Genomic DNA, 16,642 nt, shown 5'->3' on the forward strand with positions numbered 1-16,642 from the left:
TGTAGGCTCGTAGAACACCATCCTTTCAAAGTGATTCTCAGTTGCGGGTTGCCTTAGGGTACTCACGAATCCAGTGGTTCAGAGACCTGAACAGTCTCCATTAAAATAGGCTTCAGATTCCTGCTGCCAAGTTTTAAAATGGAGGAAATCCCTGTTATGAGAAACTGAGCCTCATTCCAGATCACCTACATACAGATAAGGACAGGGTTTCTTCCTGGGAAGTTTCCCCTTATGACACAACTGAGCTCATCCCACCCCTGCCCCTTGAATGTTCCTGGCACCTCCTTTGGGGTAGACCTGAAGAGGTAACAACCTTAACTCCCTACTTCTGTCCCCACAACCGTGGAGCCCCTGGAAGGGATGATGGATCCTCCCTCCCACCAAACACTATCCTCCTATCTTCCCAGGCTTCCTGTTCTCATTCTATCTAGGTCCAGCACAGAAAGAGGGTTCACATAGATGCCAAATAGCTCACCTCCCAATTGGGGAGACAAACACCTGTGAAGAGCAAAAGAAAATAGATCCTTGGTAGCACCCCCCCATTCCTTCTTTGTATCTAGAATCCTCTGGCTTTCGTGCGGAGGCCCCATGGTATTGGTTGGATTTAGTTGTAGCGCTGGAGTTTAGGGGAAGAATACCTAGTTGAACCCACAACTTCCCACCTTGGCCATGTTATCCCATGTCTTTCCAAACACTCATATGTAAAATCGGGCTAATTTGAACTGGTCTTCCTCAATAGCCCCAACACTGTGCCTGGCACAAAAGAGATTGTATTCTTGCTTGCTCCCTTCAGCACCATGAAGCTCAAATTTATGTGGGGCCCAGCTTGTAGTTATTTGTGGATCTTCTTCAACTCACCCCTGACACTCTGCATTTCAGTGAAGACCAACAGCAACCACTTACGGCGGGGGGAGGGGGGGTTGTAACAGGCATGACACAGCTTCCTTTATGCTGGCATCTACTTAGTGGATCAGCTCAGAACTTGGAATAATTGATTTACCCAGCATAGGACATCTACTAAGGCAAGCAGAGAATGCTAAGCCAGGACATCTAAAATGTCACTGCTAATCTATATCTTCAAAGTGAGTTTCTCTGTCACTTGGTTCTGTGTTTAGAGGAAGTCGATCCCCAAGGTGCCCCAAAACCTGAGACCAAGAGTAATGGTTTATTGAGTCATGTGGTAATGGTGGGTTGTCGTTAAAAAAACAAAAAAAGTATCAAGGAGAAAAGCCCAACATAGTAGGGAAACAATTCACTCAGAGGCCAAAGTCTGGGGGTGGAAAGAGGGACGCTTGACCCAAACAGAGCTTCGTTTTACGGTATTTACAGTGAGGTGGTGTTGGGGGAAGAAGCTGAGGAGCCAGAGAGGGAAATCTTGTTGCTGGCCTCTGGGGTCTCTTCGGTGGCTGCGTGGGCTGGAGATATAGAAAGCACACTTGAATTGGCATGGCTGTTGAGAAGAGGGTGTGGTGGTCCCAGCTGTCATGTCTTGCGGTGCTCTGTGTAGAGCCTTGCCCACTTCCCAGGAGACAGACTCACTGTTGCCAGAGGAGTGACCTGATGGTTGAGAGGCTAGGGGGTGCCTGGAGGCTCACAGCAATACGAATGGGAAGGTCAGCTAGCATCCCCAGAAAGTTGCTGGTTGGCTTGCCCAGCAGGTGGCAGAGGCTACAGGTGGTAACTCCTAGGATGCCTGATGGGTAGACCATTGGCCCCGGGCTATGACTCATGGGCCAGAAGGACTTGCTTACAGTCCATAATTGCTGGAGTTGTATTGATGAAGATCACACAGGTGGTCCTTGTACACCCTCAGACAGGTCTCCCTCTAAGTTCTTTGTGATCCTTTTTTTCTCCTTTGGCGGGTACCAGCCTGGGTACATTTCTCCTCTAATTCCATCTCTTTTGAGATGGGATGTGTCTTGTTTTCCTGGAACTCCCGTCCCCCACAAAAGGAATCTTGAAGGACAGTTTGGCCTTCTCCAAGGTCATCCTGACTTTCACGGTCCATTAAATTGACCACACAGGGAATGAGCCGCAATGCTGGAATTGTAGTTAGTTTTCATGTAATAAATAAAGATTCCTTTGTGTGACTCTCTGGGGCCTGTCTCAGGCCAAGTCCTCCCGTTGCCTGGTTGTTCCCACTGTCCCCATGACAACTACAGATGGTCAAAGGCCGTGGCGGAGGTGGGCGGTGCGCTGGGCCTTGTGGTAGAGCTATAATAATATGGGGAACCTGGACATTAAAACAACAAGATGGCTGGTCAGAGGGGAAGCTGTAGCACGGCGTTCCTCCACGTCTGCTGACCTTTAAGACAGCACACGTTAATCATTTATCCCCCGCCCATCTGACCATCAAAGATCAACTCCTCTCCAGCCCTTCCTCCTTCTCTGGCCTCACCTTTTGAGTTTCTACCCAGAAAATAATGATGGCTTCTTGCCCCCTACCCCTCATGACCACTTTGACCTTCAACACTCTTGCTTCAAGGAGTAAGCAACAGAGAACAGTTTTATGTGGCACCTCAAAAACTAAGTACAATGGGGGAAGGGGTCACTGGGATGCTCTCTAACCTTGCCTAAATAATGGCTGATCAGAGTGTCTTCAGAAAACCCAAGAGAATTTGTCCCCTGACTGGTCCAAGGGGTTCTGGACCTGAGGGACTTCCCCCAAGCTCAACAGGAAGCTCCTTTTTACCCCACCAGCCTCACCGTCTTTGCCCTTTTCTGGCTAAACTGAACAAGAGGTAGCTTGGAGCTGAGCACATCTGGCTGACAGAGTCCAGGTAAGTCCCCCTCCAGGTCATTTCTGGGACTGTAAGATACCACAATAAAAGAACGGGTGATCCAGCCAGCTTGCCAAGGCATCTATGCAACTGGACATCCTAAGACCACTGTTTCTCTCTGACCTAGATTTGTCCTAACAACCAAAGGGCTATATATCACTCAAGAAGGCGCTAAAAGAATTCAGTAAGTTCTTTGTGAATTTATTTTCCTCAAAATCTTCCCCCGAACAGTTCAGGAACCCAGAGCAAGGCACGGGTGAAAAGGCGGTCTCGAGGCTCATTGGAACTCACTTTCTAGACAGCAAACCTGAATACTCTTCACATCTCCCGCCACATCTAAGGGACTGGATGGAACAAAGCTGTGGAGTAACTCAAGACTATTTTCTATCTACTTAGATAGCTAGTGAGCAAGATGGCGTCTTGGCCTCAGCTCTCGGGGAAGGAGAAGAGCTGGCAACCTGCAGGGAACTCCTGGATAGTGCCTCCTGGAGGGACCACAAACCCCTGCAGGCAGGGCAGCCACTCTCGGGCTTTGCTTGAGTGTAACTTCGCCCTTCTCTACCCTTGCCCTTCAAGGCTTGATTCCTGAATTTTACACAAAACAAAATTTTAACAGACAGGGTTGTAGAAAGAGAATAGAATGTCTGGCTTCTGTTCTCTTCCGTAAACCCACCAGATACTGCAATCGACTACTGACTTCTATGACCAACAGCTGCCACCTCTCTAGGCATTCCATCGAACCTGGAACCTCTCCACCCCAGCCCTCCCCTGCCCACCAGAGGACCTGGACAACCCCAGGAACTTACTCAGCAGGCTGGAGTTGGGGAAGCGCCAGGCCTCGCTGTAGGAGGAGTAGGGGGTGTGGCTGTAGGCATTGCCAGAATATTCACTTCCTGTTGGGGGCACACAGGCAAGAGACCTGTGAGGTTCATGACACCAGCAAGGGGAGCAGTATGGGGAGACAGGTCTGTAGGGTTAGCAGGGCTGAGTCCGGAAATGAATGGCACTGGAGAGGGCAGGTAAAACCACAACAGGGACAGTGGAGCTCAGGAGGGCCCACCATATGGGTCACTTTGGGCGGGTCTTTGATACACCGCAGCCCTCCCAAGAGCCCCGGGAGGCAGATGCCACCATCCCCATTTTCCAGATAAAGAAAGTGAGATCTCTATGGTGTGCGGAGTGTGGAGACTACCAAACGGTAGGAGCCAGATTCAAATTCTACTTTCTCAGCTGCCGGGGACTCTCTACAGAAGGGACTTTCCAAGGGGGCTGGTGGTCAAAGAGGAGAAATCAATTCTCGGGAAAGCCATGTCCTTGCTTTAGGCAAACTCAGTGTATGAACTGACCCAAGACATGTCAGGTTAACCTCTTTCGGTCAGCTGATCCTGGCTTTCCCAAAAGAATTATTTGTCAAAAGATTTACTGAAGAATTCCCTTACACAACAGCCGCAACGTTGAGCTGACTACCACACCTATCACTGGTGTGTAATTTAAAGCTCGCAAAGCCTGTTCCTGCAACACATGCCCTTTTCATTGCTCCCGAGCATCCGATGAAGCCTTCGCCCGTGCTACCAATTTACAGAAGGGGAAACTAGACAGAGCCTGAAGTAAGGAGTTGGCTCAGCTTGCACCGTTGACCAATGACGGGCCATGAATTTGACCTTAAAACTCTTGATCATAAATCCCTTCAAGCATTTGCCTTGTTTACAAGTCCAGCCTGATCCTAGCCAATTTAAGATGCAAAAGCTGTTTATACAGTCTTTTGGGATCTCATCGGTGATTGTGAGCTGGGTGCTCTCTGTGATTTCTTGTCTCCACCCCAGACTTTCCACCTTCCCACCTTCTACTTCTGGGCTCTGTCTCTGTCTCTGTATCTCTGTCTCTCTCTCTCTCTCTCTCTCTGCCTTAAGTGTCCTTGCCTATCAAATGGGGCAAACTCTTGTCCCTGTCTCATGGGATTTGGGTGAGGATTAAACGAGCTGGAGCATATTAAGTGCTTAGACTCAGGCTCTTGATAAAAATAGCATCAATAAATGTTAGCTTCCTTTTATTCTCTCCTGAAACAAGTGCTAAAAGAAAAGTTCGTGGGCTGGAGAGATGGCTCAGTGGTTAAGAACACTGACTGCTCTTCCAGAGGACCTGGGTCCAATTCCCAGCACCTATTATGGCAGCTTGTAACTGCCTGTAACTCCAGTTTCAGGAGATCTGACAACTCCACACAGACAGACATGCAGGCAAAGTACAAATGCACATTAAATAAATAAATTACTTTTAAAAGTTCGGTGGACACTCAGATCAGTCACACCATCAATCATAAAGGCTGGGCTGGGGCCAGACGGACTGCTTCATTGCTGAGGAGTCGTCATTTGTATGAGTGGAAGCCAGGGAAGAGACAGAGATAGGAAAGGTTGCTGAGCCCTCTTTGTGTCTAGCAGTTCCTTACCCGGCAGCAAGCCTGTGGTCGGAACACAAGCACTTTCTTTGGGTTAGGGACAGACTCAAACACAGGTCTGGGAGAAAATAAATACGCAAGAAGGAAGAGGGGAAAGAAGAAAGAAAAAAGAAAACTAAGAAATTATCTAATCCAACCATTTACTTATGAATGAAGAAGCTTCTCTACAGAGGCTTTCTCCCAAGGCCACACTGCTAAATAAGAGCCTGAATTGAGCCTGGCTGCCGTGTTCCTCTGCGATGCTTGCTCCCATAGCCCACAGTAGAAACTAAGCCTGTTGACTGCCTGTGTAGTCTGGTTTCAGCATTCTCTCAGAGAAGGGCAATTCTGGTCTGGCTGTCCAGCAAGGGCCCCCATCCTATGCCCTTCCTCTGGCCTCCCAGTGCTAACCCTGCCATCTCTAAAGATCAAGAAAGAGAGCTGAGTAATACAACGCGTGTGTCCTCTCGTTTTACCACTCATGCATGCATCCGCTCGCTCGGCATCGGTTTGTTTAATATATGCTCTGAGTGCCTCTTTGCCTCCGTCACCGGGAAGCTGGGATGGGGCTGCATCTGGGTAGACACTACACTTTAGAGTATGGCATTTCTGCTACCAGATCTGTCAACCTATACATAGCCACAGAAAATGAAACGGCGTCATGTCCGGGAAAGGCCAGTCCCCTTTGTTCTTGTATCAGCTGCCACTAGCTTCTTTCTCTGACTTCATCTTCACATTCTATTCTAATCAGGCCAATGCTGTTCTAGACAAAGCGCGTTCGAGTCAAAGCTGATCATTCCAATGACACTTCAATGGTAGCAAGAGCCAACTGGCCTCTTAGTCTCTCACTTCCTTTGGAATCCATGCTACTCAGTCCCCAACATGGCTTTGCAACCTGCCTACTCTTTCTGCTTCCTCTCTTCCCAGCCCCTTCATTGTTAGAACTCCACATTATATGGAAGAACCAACCCCAGCTTCATTTTAAAGCCATCTGGGATATCAAGGTTGCTATTTAGTTAATCAGCTCAACTCTGTTCTTGCCTCTGAACCCTTGATTCCCTCCACACCACTTCCTCTCCGACGTTCCCACTTGTGTGCTTACCCCCATCATCCACGAAACTCCCCAAGCCCTATCCCATGTGTGCTGCCTCTAGCTCTCGTCTCTGCAGTCAACTTGTGGGCAGGTTATATTCTATTCATCATCAACACATATCGAGTGTCCCTCTTATCCTTCAGGCCTACTCTCCTAGCTAAAGCAACCGCCGTCTCTTACAAAAACCCGAGCACTGATTTCCTAACTTGTCTCTGTGCCTACAATCTATTTCCTCAAGCACCTGAGCAGCACTCTAAAGCATGGCCCTGCTGCCACCCATTTCTGCACACTCTGCGGGACATTCTCCAGGTGCTCACCGCTCTCCAATCCGCTCATCTTCTTCCAGAATACTGTCATGCTAAGTTAGCTTTCCTGCCTCGGGGCCTTTCCCTTGGTCTTCTTTTGGGCCAGGGATGGTGAGCCTCAGTTTATCACTTGGCTGACCACTCTGAAAATGTTTTCAGGAAGGTCTTCCTGTCTATTCAATCTCAAGCAGTTATCTGCTCTCCCTGTGGCTCTTCACTGCATCATCACATTTTATTGCCTTTGCATATAGTTATCTTCATGGGATATTATGTTTATTCATTCATTGACTGGCTCACTGCTTGTTCCTGTCCATCCCACAAATAGAGGGACATGCTGAATAGTGATATGTGGGTAATAGAAGTATTAGCAATGAGAGAATAAATGCTGGAGGGATGGCTGGAAAGAGGGATAGGTAAAAAGTATGGATACATGGGAAGAAGGAAGAGATATGGATGGATGGACAGACGGACGGACGGACGGACGGACGGACGGACGGATGGATGGATAAGCTGATGGGTAGAAAGGAACATGTGTGTATATATAAAGATGGACGGATAAGAATAAGCAGATGGATTAATAAAAAAGGAAGATGGTTGAATGAAAGACGATGGAAGGATGGGAGAAAGCATGGACAGATGTCAGGATGAATCTAACTATCTAATCTGCTGGTCCTATTTTCTAACTGATATCAAAAGCCATGAGCTATTTGCAGAGTCAGGACGTAGCTTGCGTCTTTATTTATGGTATTATGGGATACAGCGTGGGAAAATGGAAAGAGGCACAGACACTAAATCAATAGACTTCTGTTTGAACGACTCAGTCACTTAGTCGCATCCCTGAGCACACCATTTGGTTCTTGTAGACCTCGGTTTCCCTAGCTAGGAAACTTGGATTCTACCAGCCTCCAAGATTTACTCTAAGGGATAAAAGGGAAACAAAGTCACGCATATAAATGGCCAGCTATGCAGAAATGTATGATAAAGGATCACTTATTCCTTTGCAAAACTGATTGAAGAATGCAGCTGGCAAGCCTTATTTAAGCCCTTAATTATCTGCCTTACATGTATGCAGTAGGTGCTTCCCGAGTTAAGTGACTTTAATGGGAATAAAAATCCCCATTCGGTCAACTGACAGATTATAGGCGGTGGTAAGAGATGGATATGGTGCTGTTTTTCTACGAAAGGCCCTCCTTGAGGAGTCATTTGCACAGGAGTGCTCTCAGGAACCAGGCGACTCATTTTAATGGCATTGTGTTTCCTGAAAACCAATGCGGGCGGACACAGCTTACTGGAGACCCTCACTGTGTGCGGTGAGGCCCTTCCCAGATGCAATTCACTTGCAGTCTAGGTAGCGGGTGTGGTGAGTGCACATGTACGTGAGTGTGTGTGTGTGTGTGTGTCCATACACACACACAGCAGCACACATATGCTCGTGTGTGAGAGTGTTTCCTCACAGCACCCACTCTTGGAGAGGTCTTCCTAGAAGCTGTTTTTCCCCTGTCTTCTGGCTCCCCCCCACACACGTCACACTCTGGCCTGAGGAACCCCATGCCCTGGACCTGCCCCCAAGAACCATTCATAATTAAGGGGGGGGGTGTCTTGCTTTATGTTGCTTCCTTCTCCTCTAAGCAGGCAGCAGGGAACGTGGAGGGCTTGGAAAGGGGAGGTGCAGGGAGCAGACTGGAGCCTAGGATTTTGATTGAGAGGCCCCATTATCCACACTCTTAAAAAAATAACCGAATCTTTTCCTTTTTTATCTTGACCAATCTCATTTCACGCTCCACAAGAGGGAGGGAGGGAGGGAGAGAGGGAGTCCGGGGCCAGGAGGGAGAGAGGAGTCAGAATTCTGTATTTTCAACGCTGCATTAACCACATCGCCACGGTAACCGGGCAGCAACAAGTGCCAGCTCAGCAGGTTCCCAGGGAGCAAAGCCTCCTCTCCTTGATCCCTCCCCTCTCTCTGCCTAAGAGAACTCAACCCACCTGCCTGTGCACAGGGTGCCCAGAGTGGGTGGGTGGCTGGCAAAGATTAACCCCTGCCAGGGGAAAGCAGGCTTGGTGGAATGGGGCCAAGTCTTTAGGGTCAGAGCCAGGGAGGTTGGTACAGGATTAGTATTGGGGTGTTACACATGGCCCTGAGTACAGAGCCCTCCCCCAAAAGCTTCAGGCCCTTATACCACCTATATGGACAGTAGAAATGGTTCCGTTCTAAGCTTACCACATCCATCCCTGGAGCTTTCCCACATGGCTCCTAAAAGACTGGGACTTTCCCAAAGAAACTGTCATTTCCCTATTCATTTGTCCAGACCCTGAAATCCTGGGTAGTCGGATCATGACTGGCAGACAGGCACCAAAAGGACTGTCAAGCAAAATTCCAGGGCATTTCAAAATGAGTGTGAAGGACTCTTAGCTCACAGTCGTCGGTGGAACCCGGGCCCTACGCAGTGCTGAGTGAGTGTGGACCACAGAGGCAGGTCTCTTTCACTAGTCTCATCACCGGCGTGCCCATTTTCACCGTTCCCTTCACCATAATCATCATCGTCGTCAGCACCCACCACTCAAATCTCGGAATTTATTGAAGAGGCAAACTGAGGTCCATCTGATTTCATTTAAATCACAGGAGACCAGGGCTTGTGTTTGTGAGTGCAAGAAGAGGAAATGGGGGAGCTTGGATATGAATGTAGGTCTGTCTACGAGGGGGGTCTGGGGAATCACTAAGCCGAGAGGAGTCCAGGAGCCAAGCTGGCACTGGGGATTCTCTAGGTGCTTACATGAGGGTACCCCTCTGGCCCATCCCTCAGTGTCCTTTGGGAAGCCTGTGAGTGGGACCCAGCCTATCTCTTGTTGCCTACGGTCACCCATTTCTTTGACACTTCCCTTTTGCCATGCTTACACCCAGTCCCTCAACGCTTACCTGCCACCATGCCTGCGATAGCAGAAGAGGCATAGCTGCCCTGTCCACTGGTGGGGATGTGGGGTGGGTATCCAGGGAGCGTGGGCCCCACCATCTCTCGCCCTGGTAAAAGACACCAAAGAGTCATTAGTTGGCGTATAGGTGGCTCCCAGTCTCACCAGCCAACCCTGCCGAGGCTCAGCAAGTCCTCTTCTCAGTCAATAGTGCCGGAGCCCCAGCCATTCTCTAAACCTGCTTGTTCTTTCCTCTGAGCCCAGCTTCTCGTTTTCTCTGGAGGAAAGAGGCTCACCAAGCAAGGGGCTCTTGCAACTGCAGTCCTACTTTGTTCCCCGTTCCCTGGGAGCTTTATTTTCACAAGCACTATATTCCTCTACAAAATCAAGGTATTGGGGGCCAGGGGTTGTGTCCTCTTAGTCTTTGACTCCCTGTCTAGCATAGTAGTTAGAGAGGCCACAGAACTCAGGGCACGGCGTTTCACCTGGCTTTCAAAAGAATGACGAAAGCAGGCCTTGTCCTTTGGGGGATATATGGCAGACAAAACTAATCAAGCACAGAGGAAGCTCCTACTGGTTGGCCTGGACTTCCAGGTAGATATAATTAGTCAGAAAAGTAAGGGACGTGAAACATGTTGACGATTCCTGACATAAAAGGAACACCACCGAGAGACTGCTGTCTTTCCCACACGATCTTAAGTGGCATTCTTATCGACTGTACTTTCTTAAAAAGCCATTTCCAGGATGTTTCATCCCTGATTGACCTCCGATGATCTGTGATTTGTGGCATGCCTACATCCTCGTGACGCCAAGGCATCCCTATGAGCCTCCATCTCCCTGGATCTGTCTTTCCTTCACATCCCTTCTGGAAGACCTCACTTGACCTGCTGGTGTTCTCTCCATCTACCCCAGCCCAAGAACCAGAGTCCTTGGACTGCTTGCCTCCTCATCATCATCCCTGTTCTGTGGGCCAGACCAGAATCTGCACATCCTGGCTGCCCAGGTCTCTTCGTGGGATGAACACTGACTCAGAATATTTAGTAATGATGGCCAGTCCACTCTGAAAATGCTCCGATATGAATAATGAATTACTTGGGCATACTAGTTCTTATTGATGTTTGTAGAATTCCATCTCGGTGATATTGACATGACTGGCTGGTAAATTCTTTGTTGGGTAGCTGTCCTGTGCATTAAAGCATATTGAGCAGAATCCCTGGCCTCTACCCACCAGATTCCAGTACACCAGGTGAGTACAAAGTGTCTCTGGACATTGCTATATGACCCCAGGGTGGAGGAAGCAGGGATAATATCACTCCTAGTAGAAATACCATTGTGTTGGACGATAGACACTTGTCCCAAATGCTTTCCGCCATCTTCCTGAGAGGCTGCCTGTGAGCCCCTGACAACCAACTCACCAGACATACCTTCTCTATGTCACAGATTGTCCCCTCTTCCCATATACCCTCCCAGGTCCTTCATCCCTAAACTTCTTGGAAGGGTACCTAGCTAATGATAAGAAATGGGAAGGGCCGGGCAGTGGTGGCACATGCCTTTAATCCCAGCACTCAGGAGGCAGAGGTAGGCGGATCTCTATGAGTTCGAGGCCAGCCTGGTCTGGTCTACAAGAGCTAGTTCCAGGACAGGCTGCAAAGCTACAGAGAAACCCTGTCTCAAAAACAGAAAAACAAAAACAAAACAAAAAAAACTGGGTGGGGGGGGGCGGGCGGTGGTGGCGCATGCCTTTAATCCCAGCACTAGGGAGGCAGAGGCAGGTGGATCTCTGAGTTTGAGGCCAGCCTGGTCTACAAGAGCTAGTTCCAGGAAAGGCTCTAGAAACTACAGGGAAACCCTGTCTCGAAAAACAAAAAAAACAAAAAAAAAAACAAAAAAAAACCAAACAAACAAAAAAAAAACTGGGGGGCTAGAAAACCAAAAAAAAAAAAAAAACCAAAACTGGGGGGCTGGAGAGATGGCTTAGTGGTTAAGAGCACTGACTGCTCTTCCAGAGGATCTGGGTTCAATTCCCAGCGCCCACATGACAACTCACAGCTGTCTGTGACTCCACTATCTGACATCCGCACACAGACATACATGCCGCAAACACCAATGCACATAAAGTGAAAATAAACTTTAAAAAAAAGAAAGAAATGGGAAGGAACATACCATGACCCCATGTGAACTGTCAGCCCTACAGGGACTGACTCCTTTTTACCCCATGAGGACAATTCTTTCATTTAACAGTGCTTATTGAGAAAGGTCTAAGGGCTAGGCACTTGAAGACTTAGCAGGCAGAGAGAGAGAGAGAGAGAGAGAGAGAAGAGTGAGAGAGAGAGAGAGAGAGAGAGAGAGAGAGAGAGAGAGAGAGAGAGAGAGAGAGAGAACTGGAGAGCAAATCTTCACACTAAGTTGAGACGGATCTTAAGATGGGCTTTAGATCCAGCCCAGCGAACACCTGCACTTTCAAGTTCTGCCCTTCTTCCAGAGAGAAGGAACTGGAAACCAGACGACTTTGGGTACTCATCCTGCTTCTATGGCTTTCTATTTGCCCTGAGGCCAGTCACTCTGACCCTAAGCCTGTTTCCTCCTATGCAAAATGGGGGCGGTGGTGAACATGAGTGGCCTTATACAAACTAGTCCTAAAACTCTGAGGATCTGAGTAAAATTCAACCTGTCCCTCGTGCTCTAGGTAGACACTGGCTAGTGCAATGGACACATTCTAGAAAGGTTCATATCAGTGAAGTTCTTGCAGAAAAGCATCCTGTCAGAAATAAGCTGTTAGTATTCATTATTTAAAACAGCATTAGGATTTTTAGACACCTGAACACCAGTTTCAAATTGACCCGCCTTTCCCGAGTATCTAGCTCCGACTGCTCTGGACAACAAAACAGCTGGTCTCTGTTCACCTGACATAAAGGCATCAGAAAAACAAAGGTAGGGCTGGAAACACGGGAAAAGAAAAGGAAAACGTGACATATTTAGAATGAGGAATAAACAGAAGATTTACCCAAAATCAGCTTTGATTTTCAAGACAAGGAGTCAGCAATGTGATGTCATTGCTAGGGACAATGGTTGGGAAAGGGGGATGTGAGGGAAGGGGAGCAGGATGATGGACAGCTGGGTGGCATATTAGAAAGAGATAGGGAAGGCTTGCTTATGCTCCATGCATTTGCTTTTCTTCTCTCTGACCTACTAGAAGGAAGGATGTAGCAATAAAGAGGGAAGGAAGAGAAGGAGGGGGGAAGTAGTGAGGGAGGGGGGAAGACAGGGAGAGACAGAGCAAGGGGGAAGGAGAGAAGGGGGGAGAGAGAGATTTTGAAACTGAGACTGAATACTAGATTCAGGCAAGACTACGAACAAATTAATTTCTCCAGACCAAAATCTTCCTATCTACCACACAAAGATGTAACTCAGAGAAGAGCATGTAACTAGGGTTCACCTTATATTCCCGGCTAGTGGGACTCGTAGGCACACTGTGTGGTGGATTTTGAGGCAGGGTCCACGTCTCCCATGAATTAACACTAGCTCTGGCTCTGCGGCCATCTATTTCCTAACGCCAGTCTGTTGCTCCCTTTGCCCCTTCTCATGCTGGGAGCCTGTGGTCCCATGCCTTCTGCCCTCCTGGCCATTTTCTCTCACCTGTACAGCAGCTTCATCTAGGCCGTATAGTGTACATAGACTTCCTGGCCACACACCTCGGGCCACGGTTTAACCCATGACCTCTATCAGTGGGGCCTCACCCCATGAATGCCAGCTCTTGCGAAAGAACTCACTGGTCTCTGTCCCCCATTCAGGGATCTTAATCTTCATTTCTCCTCAGTTACCTAATTTTCTCTCAGCAAGAAAGATTTCTGAATCAGTGGCCCAAACTGACCACTGAAGACTTCCCCTAATAAAACCTGACCCTCCTGGAAAGACAAACAGGACACCGCCCTACCCGAACAGTACCTTCACAGACTGTCTCATCAGCCCCCCAAAACTCTCTGCTTCCATTTCGTTTATTTAAAGAAGATGTATTTGCTTATGTATTTTATGTCTATGGGTGTTCGTCTGTATGCGCATCCTCACGCCAGAATAAGATCCCACAGGACTGCAGTGACAGAAGGTTGTGAGCCACCATGTGGGTGTTAGGAACTGAACTCAGGCCCTCTCCAAGAGCAGCCAGTGCTCTTCATTGCTGAGCCGTCCCCCCCCCCCCAGCCACTCTGCTTTAGTTTCTGAAAGAACAAGATTCAGTAGTGTTGGAATGCAGCTCAGCCAGAGCACTTGTGTGGCTTGAATTTAATGCCCAGTATTGGAAACACACAAACAAACAAACAACAACAAATTCTTTCAGAGGGTCAAGAATCTTGAACCACATCAGGTGTGGTGGCTCACGCCTTTAATCCTAACACTCAGAGGCAAGCAGGATCTCTGTGAGTTCCAGGCCAGCCTGGTCTGCAGTGAGTTCCAGGACACAGTGACTGAGTGAGTGACATAGTAAGAACTTGTCTCAAGACAAGAAGTAAAACAACAGCAGAGAATCTTGGACAGTCTACGAGACAAAACAACAGAAGCCACCCCACAAAAGGAGATGGGCACACCCTTTGGTCAGACACACCCTCTTCCCCATTCTGTTTTTTTTTTTTTTTTTTGATTTTTCGAGACAGAGTTTCTCTGTGGCTTTGGAGCCTGTCCTGGAACTAGCTCTTGTAGACCAGGCTGGCCTCGAACTCACAGAGATCCGTCTGCCTCTGCCTCCCGAGTGCTGGGATTAAAGGCGTGCGCCACCACCGCCCGGCTCCCCATTCTGTTTTGAAGGCTCTTCATAATCAATTTCTCTTTACGATTCAATTCCACCTCCTTGACACTTCCAATGGGGGCCTCTTTTTAAAATGTTGACATGGGCCTCAACATAGGTTGGCAGGCTACGAAGCGGGGTTCTCTAGGAAAATTCTGGAACGCCCCCCCCAGAGCTCTTGGTAAATATTCTAATCAGAGGTAGACTGCAGGAACAGAAAGCCACCGGCTAGAGGAAGGAATCCGGAGGGGTTGAGGTGATTTTAGACTATTTCATCTGGCCCCTTTGATGTCTGCCCTCAGTGTAACCCCTTTTCAATGCCTTATCTTGTTCTGAGAGCAAGGAGAATTTATGGCAACCCAGAAATCTCTTTGGCAGGACTAAATATAATTTGTACAGAAGAATGGAGGAGGATCCTGGGCCCCTTGCTGATAAAAACCTAACTGCAGCGTTCCCATCCGCTGAGCTGGTCAGTCTCAGAACAGCAAGGACAAGGATGTCCTTGATGTCACTGTCCTGGCCAGTGGGTAGGAATCCAACAGGCGGCTGGGTGGGTAGGTGGGTGAGGGTGTTTTAAAGGGGACTACCAGGAACTGGAGGTAAATCTCTCTATTGCCCAAGTCCTAGTGTTTCCTGTTTCTTGGTTGACCCAGAAAAAAAAGCCAAGGCTAAGAGAACAGTCATTCTGGAGACAACACTCACAGAACCCAGGGAGAAAAAGTCCGTGAAGCGGGTAAAAGAGGTTCAGCAGGTGGCAAGGTCACAGAGAGAAGGGGACTGGGAAGATCCATGCAGGATTGAGTGTGGCTAACTTCACAATGAGAACTCCTGACTCTCCCTTCCACCCTCTTTTCGGGCAGAATCCCGGGAATGCGTTGCTCTCTGCCTCCTCCTCTTTCTCTCAGATTTAGCTCTTTGCCTGGGTAGATTATAGCTCCCAGGCTCCTAAACTCATTCCATTTCTAACATTCCTCCACCCCTACAGGTTCTCTCGACCTCATGAGGGCTCAGTCAAGTGATGGGTATTTAGGGCCCATTTTGGCCAGCCCTCAGGTGGGAACGATCTGCACCGATCGCCTGAACTCAGCTTAAACATTAGCGGCCACCTACCTTGTCCCTAAGCTGAAGATCTGGGCTTGGCTCTCCAAACTCCAGTCCTCACTTGCTTCTTGCTCTTGGATCCCTGGATCCCAGATCCCACAAGCCTGTACACTCTAGGCTCTTCTTACAGCCTTCGCCTCGATACTAGATTTTTAACGTTGTGGCCAGCCGTTCAGAAGTGATCATATCTAGACCTGGCTGTGGGGGTCACTGGGCTGAGGGTCTTCTAAACTACATATTTGGTTACCTAATGCCTGGGTGACCACCTGGTATCTGTTGTCAGCTGCTTTAGCCCACAGACTGGATATCCTCTTAGTCCTATAGCTGACTTGGAGAGCATGTCCACTAAATTAACAGACAAGAGAAGCATCCACCCCGATTGTACGTATTGACAGGGATACTTCCAACTTTAGAAGGTGATAGAATGGGAGAAAGTGTGGGCTTCCAGGCGAGGAAGTCTGCCCTAGGCTGTTCTAACTATAAGCTATAATGCAGCCTATGTCTCTGGGTGGTGGTGGCATATGCCTTTAATCTCAGTGCTCAGGAGGTGGAGGCAGACAAATCTCTGAATTCAAAACCAGTCTAGTCAACCCAGTGAGTTCTAGAACAGTTAGTGTTACACAGAGAAAACCTGTCTCAGAAAAAAAGGAGGAGGTGGAGGAGGAGGAGGAGGAGGAGGAGAAGGAGGAGGAGGAGGAGGAGGAAGTAGAAGGAGGAGAAGGAGGAGGAGGAGGAGAAGGAGAAGAAGAGGAGGAGGAGGAGAAGGAGGAGGAGGGGGAGGAGGAGGAAGGGGAGGAGGAGGAGGAGGAGGAGGAGGAAGAGGAGGGAGAAGAGGAGGAGGAGGAGGAGGAGGAGGCTGTGTCTGTGATGATTTGTCTATCCTTCCAGCTACTGTCTCTCCTTCTCTCTCAGCCACGACTCTGCAGCTCACACAGTAATGGCAGAACTGCTCTGGATCACGCGTCTGTCACCCTCAGCCATATCCCTCACCTGCTTCCCAGTCTCTCATCCCCATGAGGCAAGCAAGCAAGCCCTGCTCTGCAGCCTCTGTGCCCCTACAAGCACAGACCATCCCTTCCCCTCCTCCACCTCCTATTCTGTGTCCTCCAGCTGACATAATTTCACTCAGCTCACAGGTTTGTGCCTTTTAATCACTCTGCTTAGAACAAATGAGCCATCTCTGCTGACTTCACTCTCCTGAAATCTCAAACCCCAAGTCAACACTTTTTCCCTTCCTTCCGACTCTTA

The 16,642-nt window shown here is 48.7% G+C and overlaps 1 protein-coding gene across 1 annotated transcript in view; it reads right to left on the minus strand.

Annotated features, from left to right (window-relative positions):
- Positions 1–1,186: 1,186 nt before the first annotated feature.
- Pax8 (paired box 8) overlaps positions 1,187–16,642 on the minus strand; it is a 34,671-nt gene continuing 19,215 nt past the window's right edge. The window contains exons 9-11 of the mRNA XM_042055376.1: positions 9,524–9,625; positions 3,587–3,673; positions 1,187–2,233 (exon numbers count right to left, since the gene is read on the minus strand). Coding sequence (XP_041911310.1) covers positions 2,157–2,233; positions 3,587–3,673; positions 9,524–9,625 — 266 coding nt within the window. The 3' untranslated portion in view covers positions 1,187–2,156. The remainder of the gene's footprint in view (positions 2,234–3,586; positions 3,674–9,523; positions 9,626–16,642) is intronic.

The sequence above is a fragment of the Arvicola amphibius genome, chromosome 7 (genome assembly GCF_903992535.2).
Source record: "Arvicola amphibius chromosome 7, mArvAmp1.2, whole genome shotgun sequence".
Classification (NCBI taxonomy): domain Eukaryota; kingdom Metazoa; phylum Chordata; class Mammalia; order Rodentia; family Cricetidae; genus Arvicola; species Arvicola amphibius.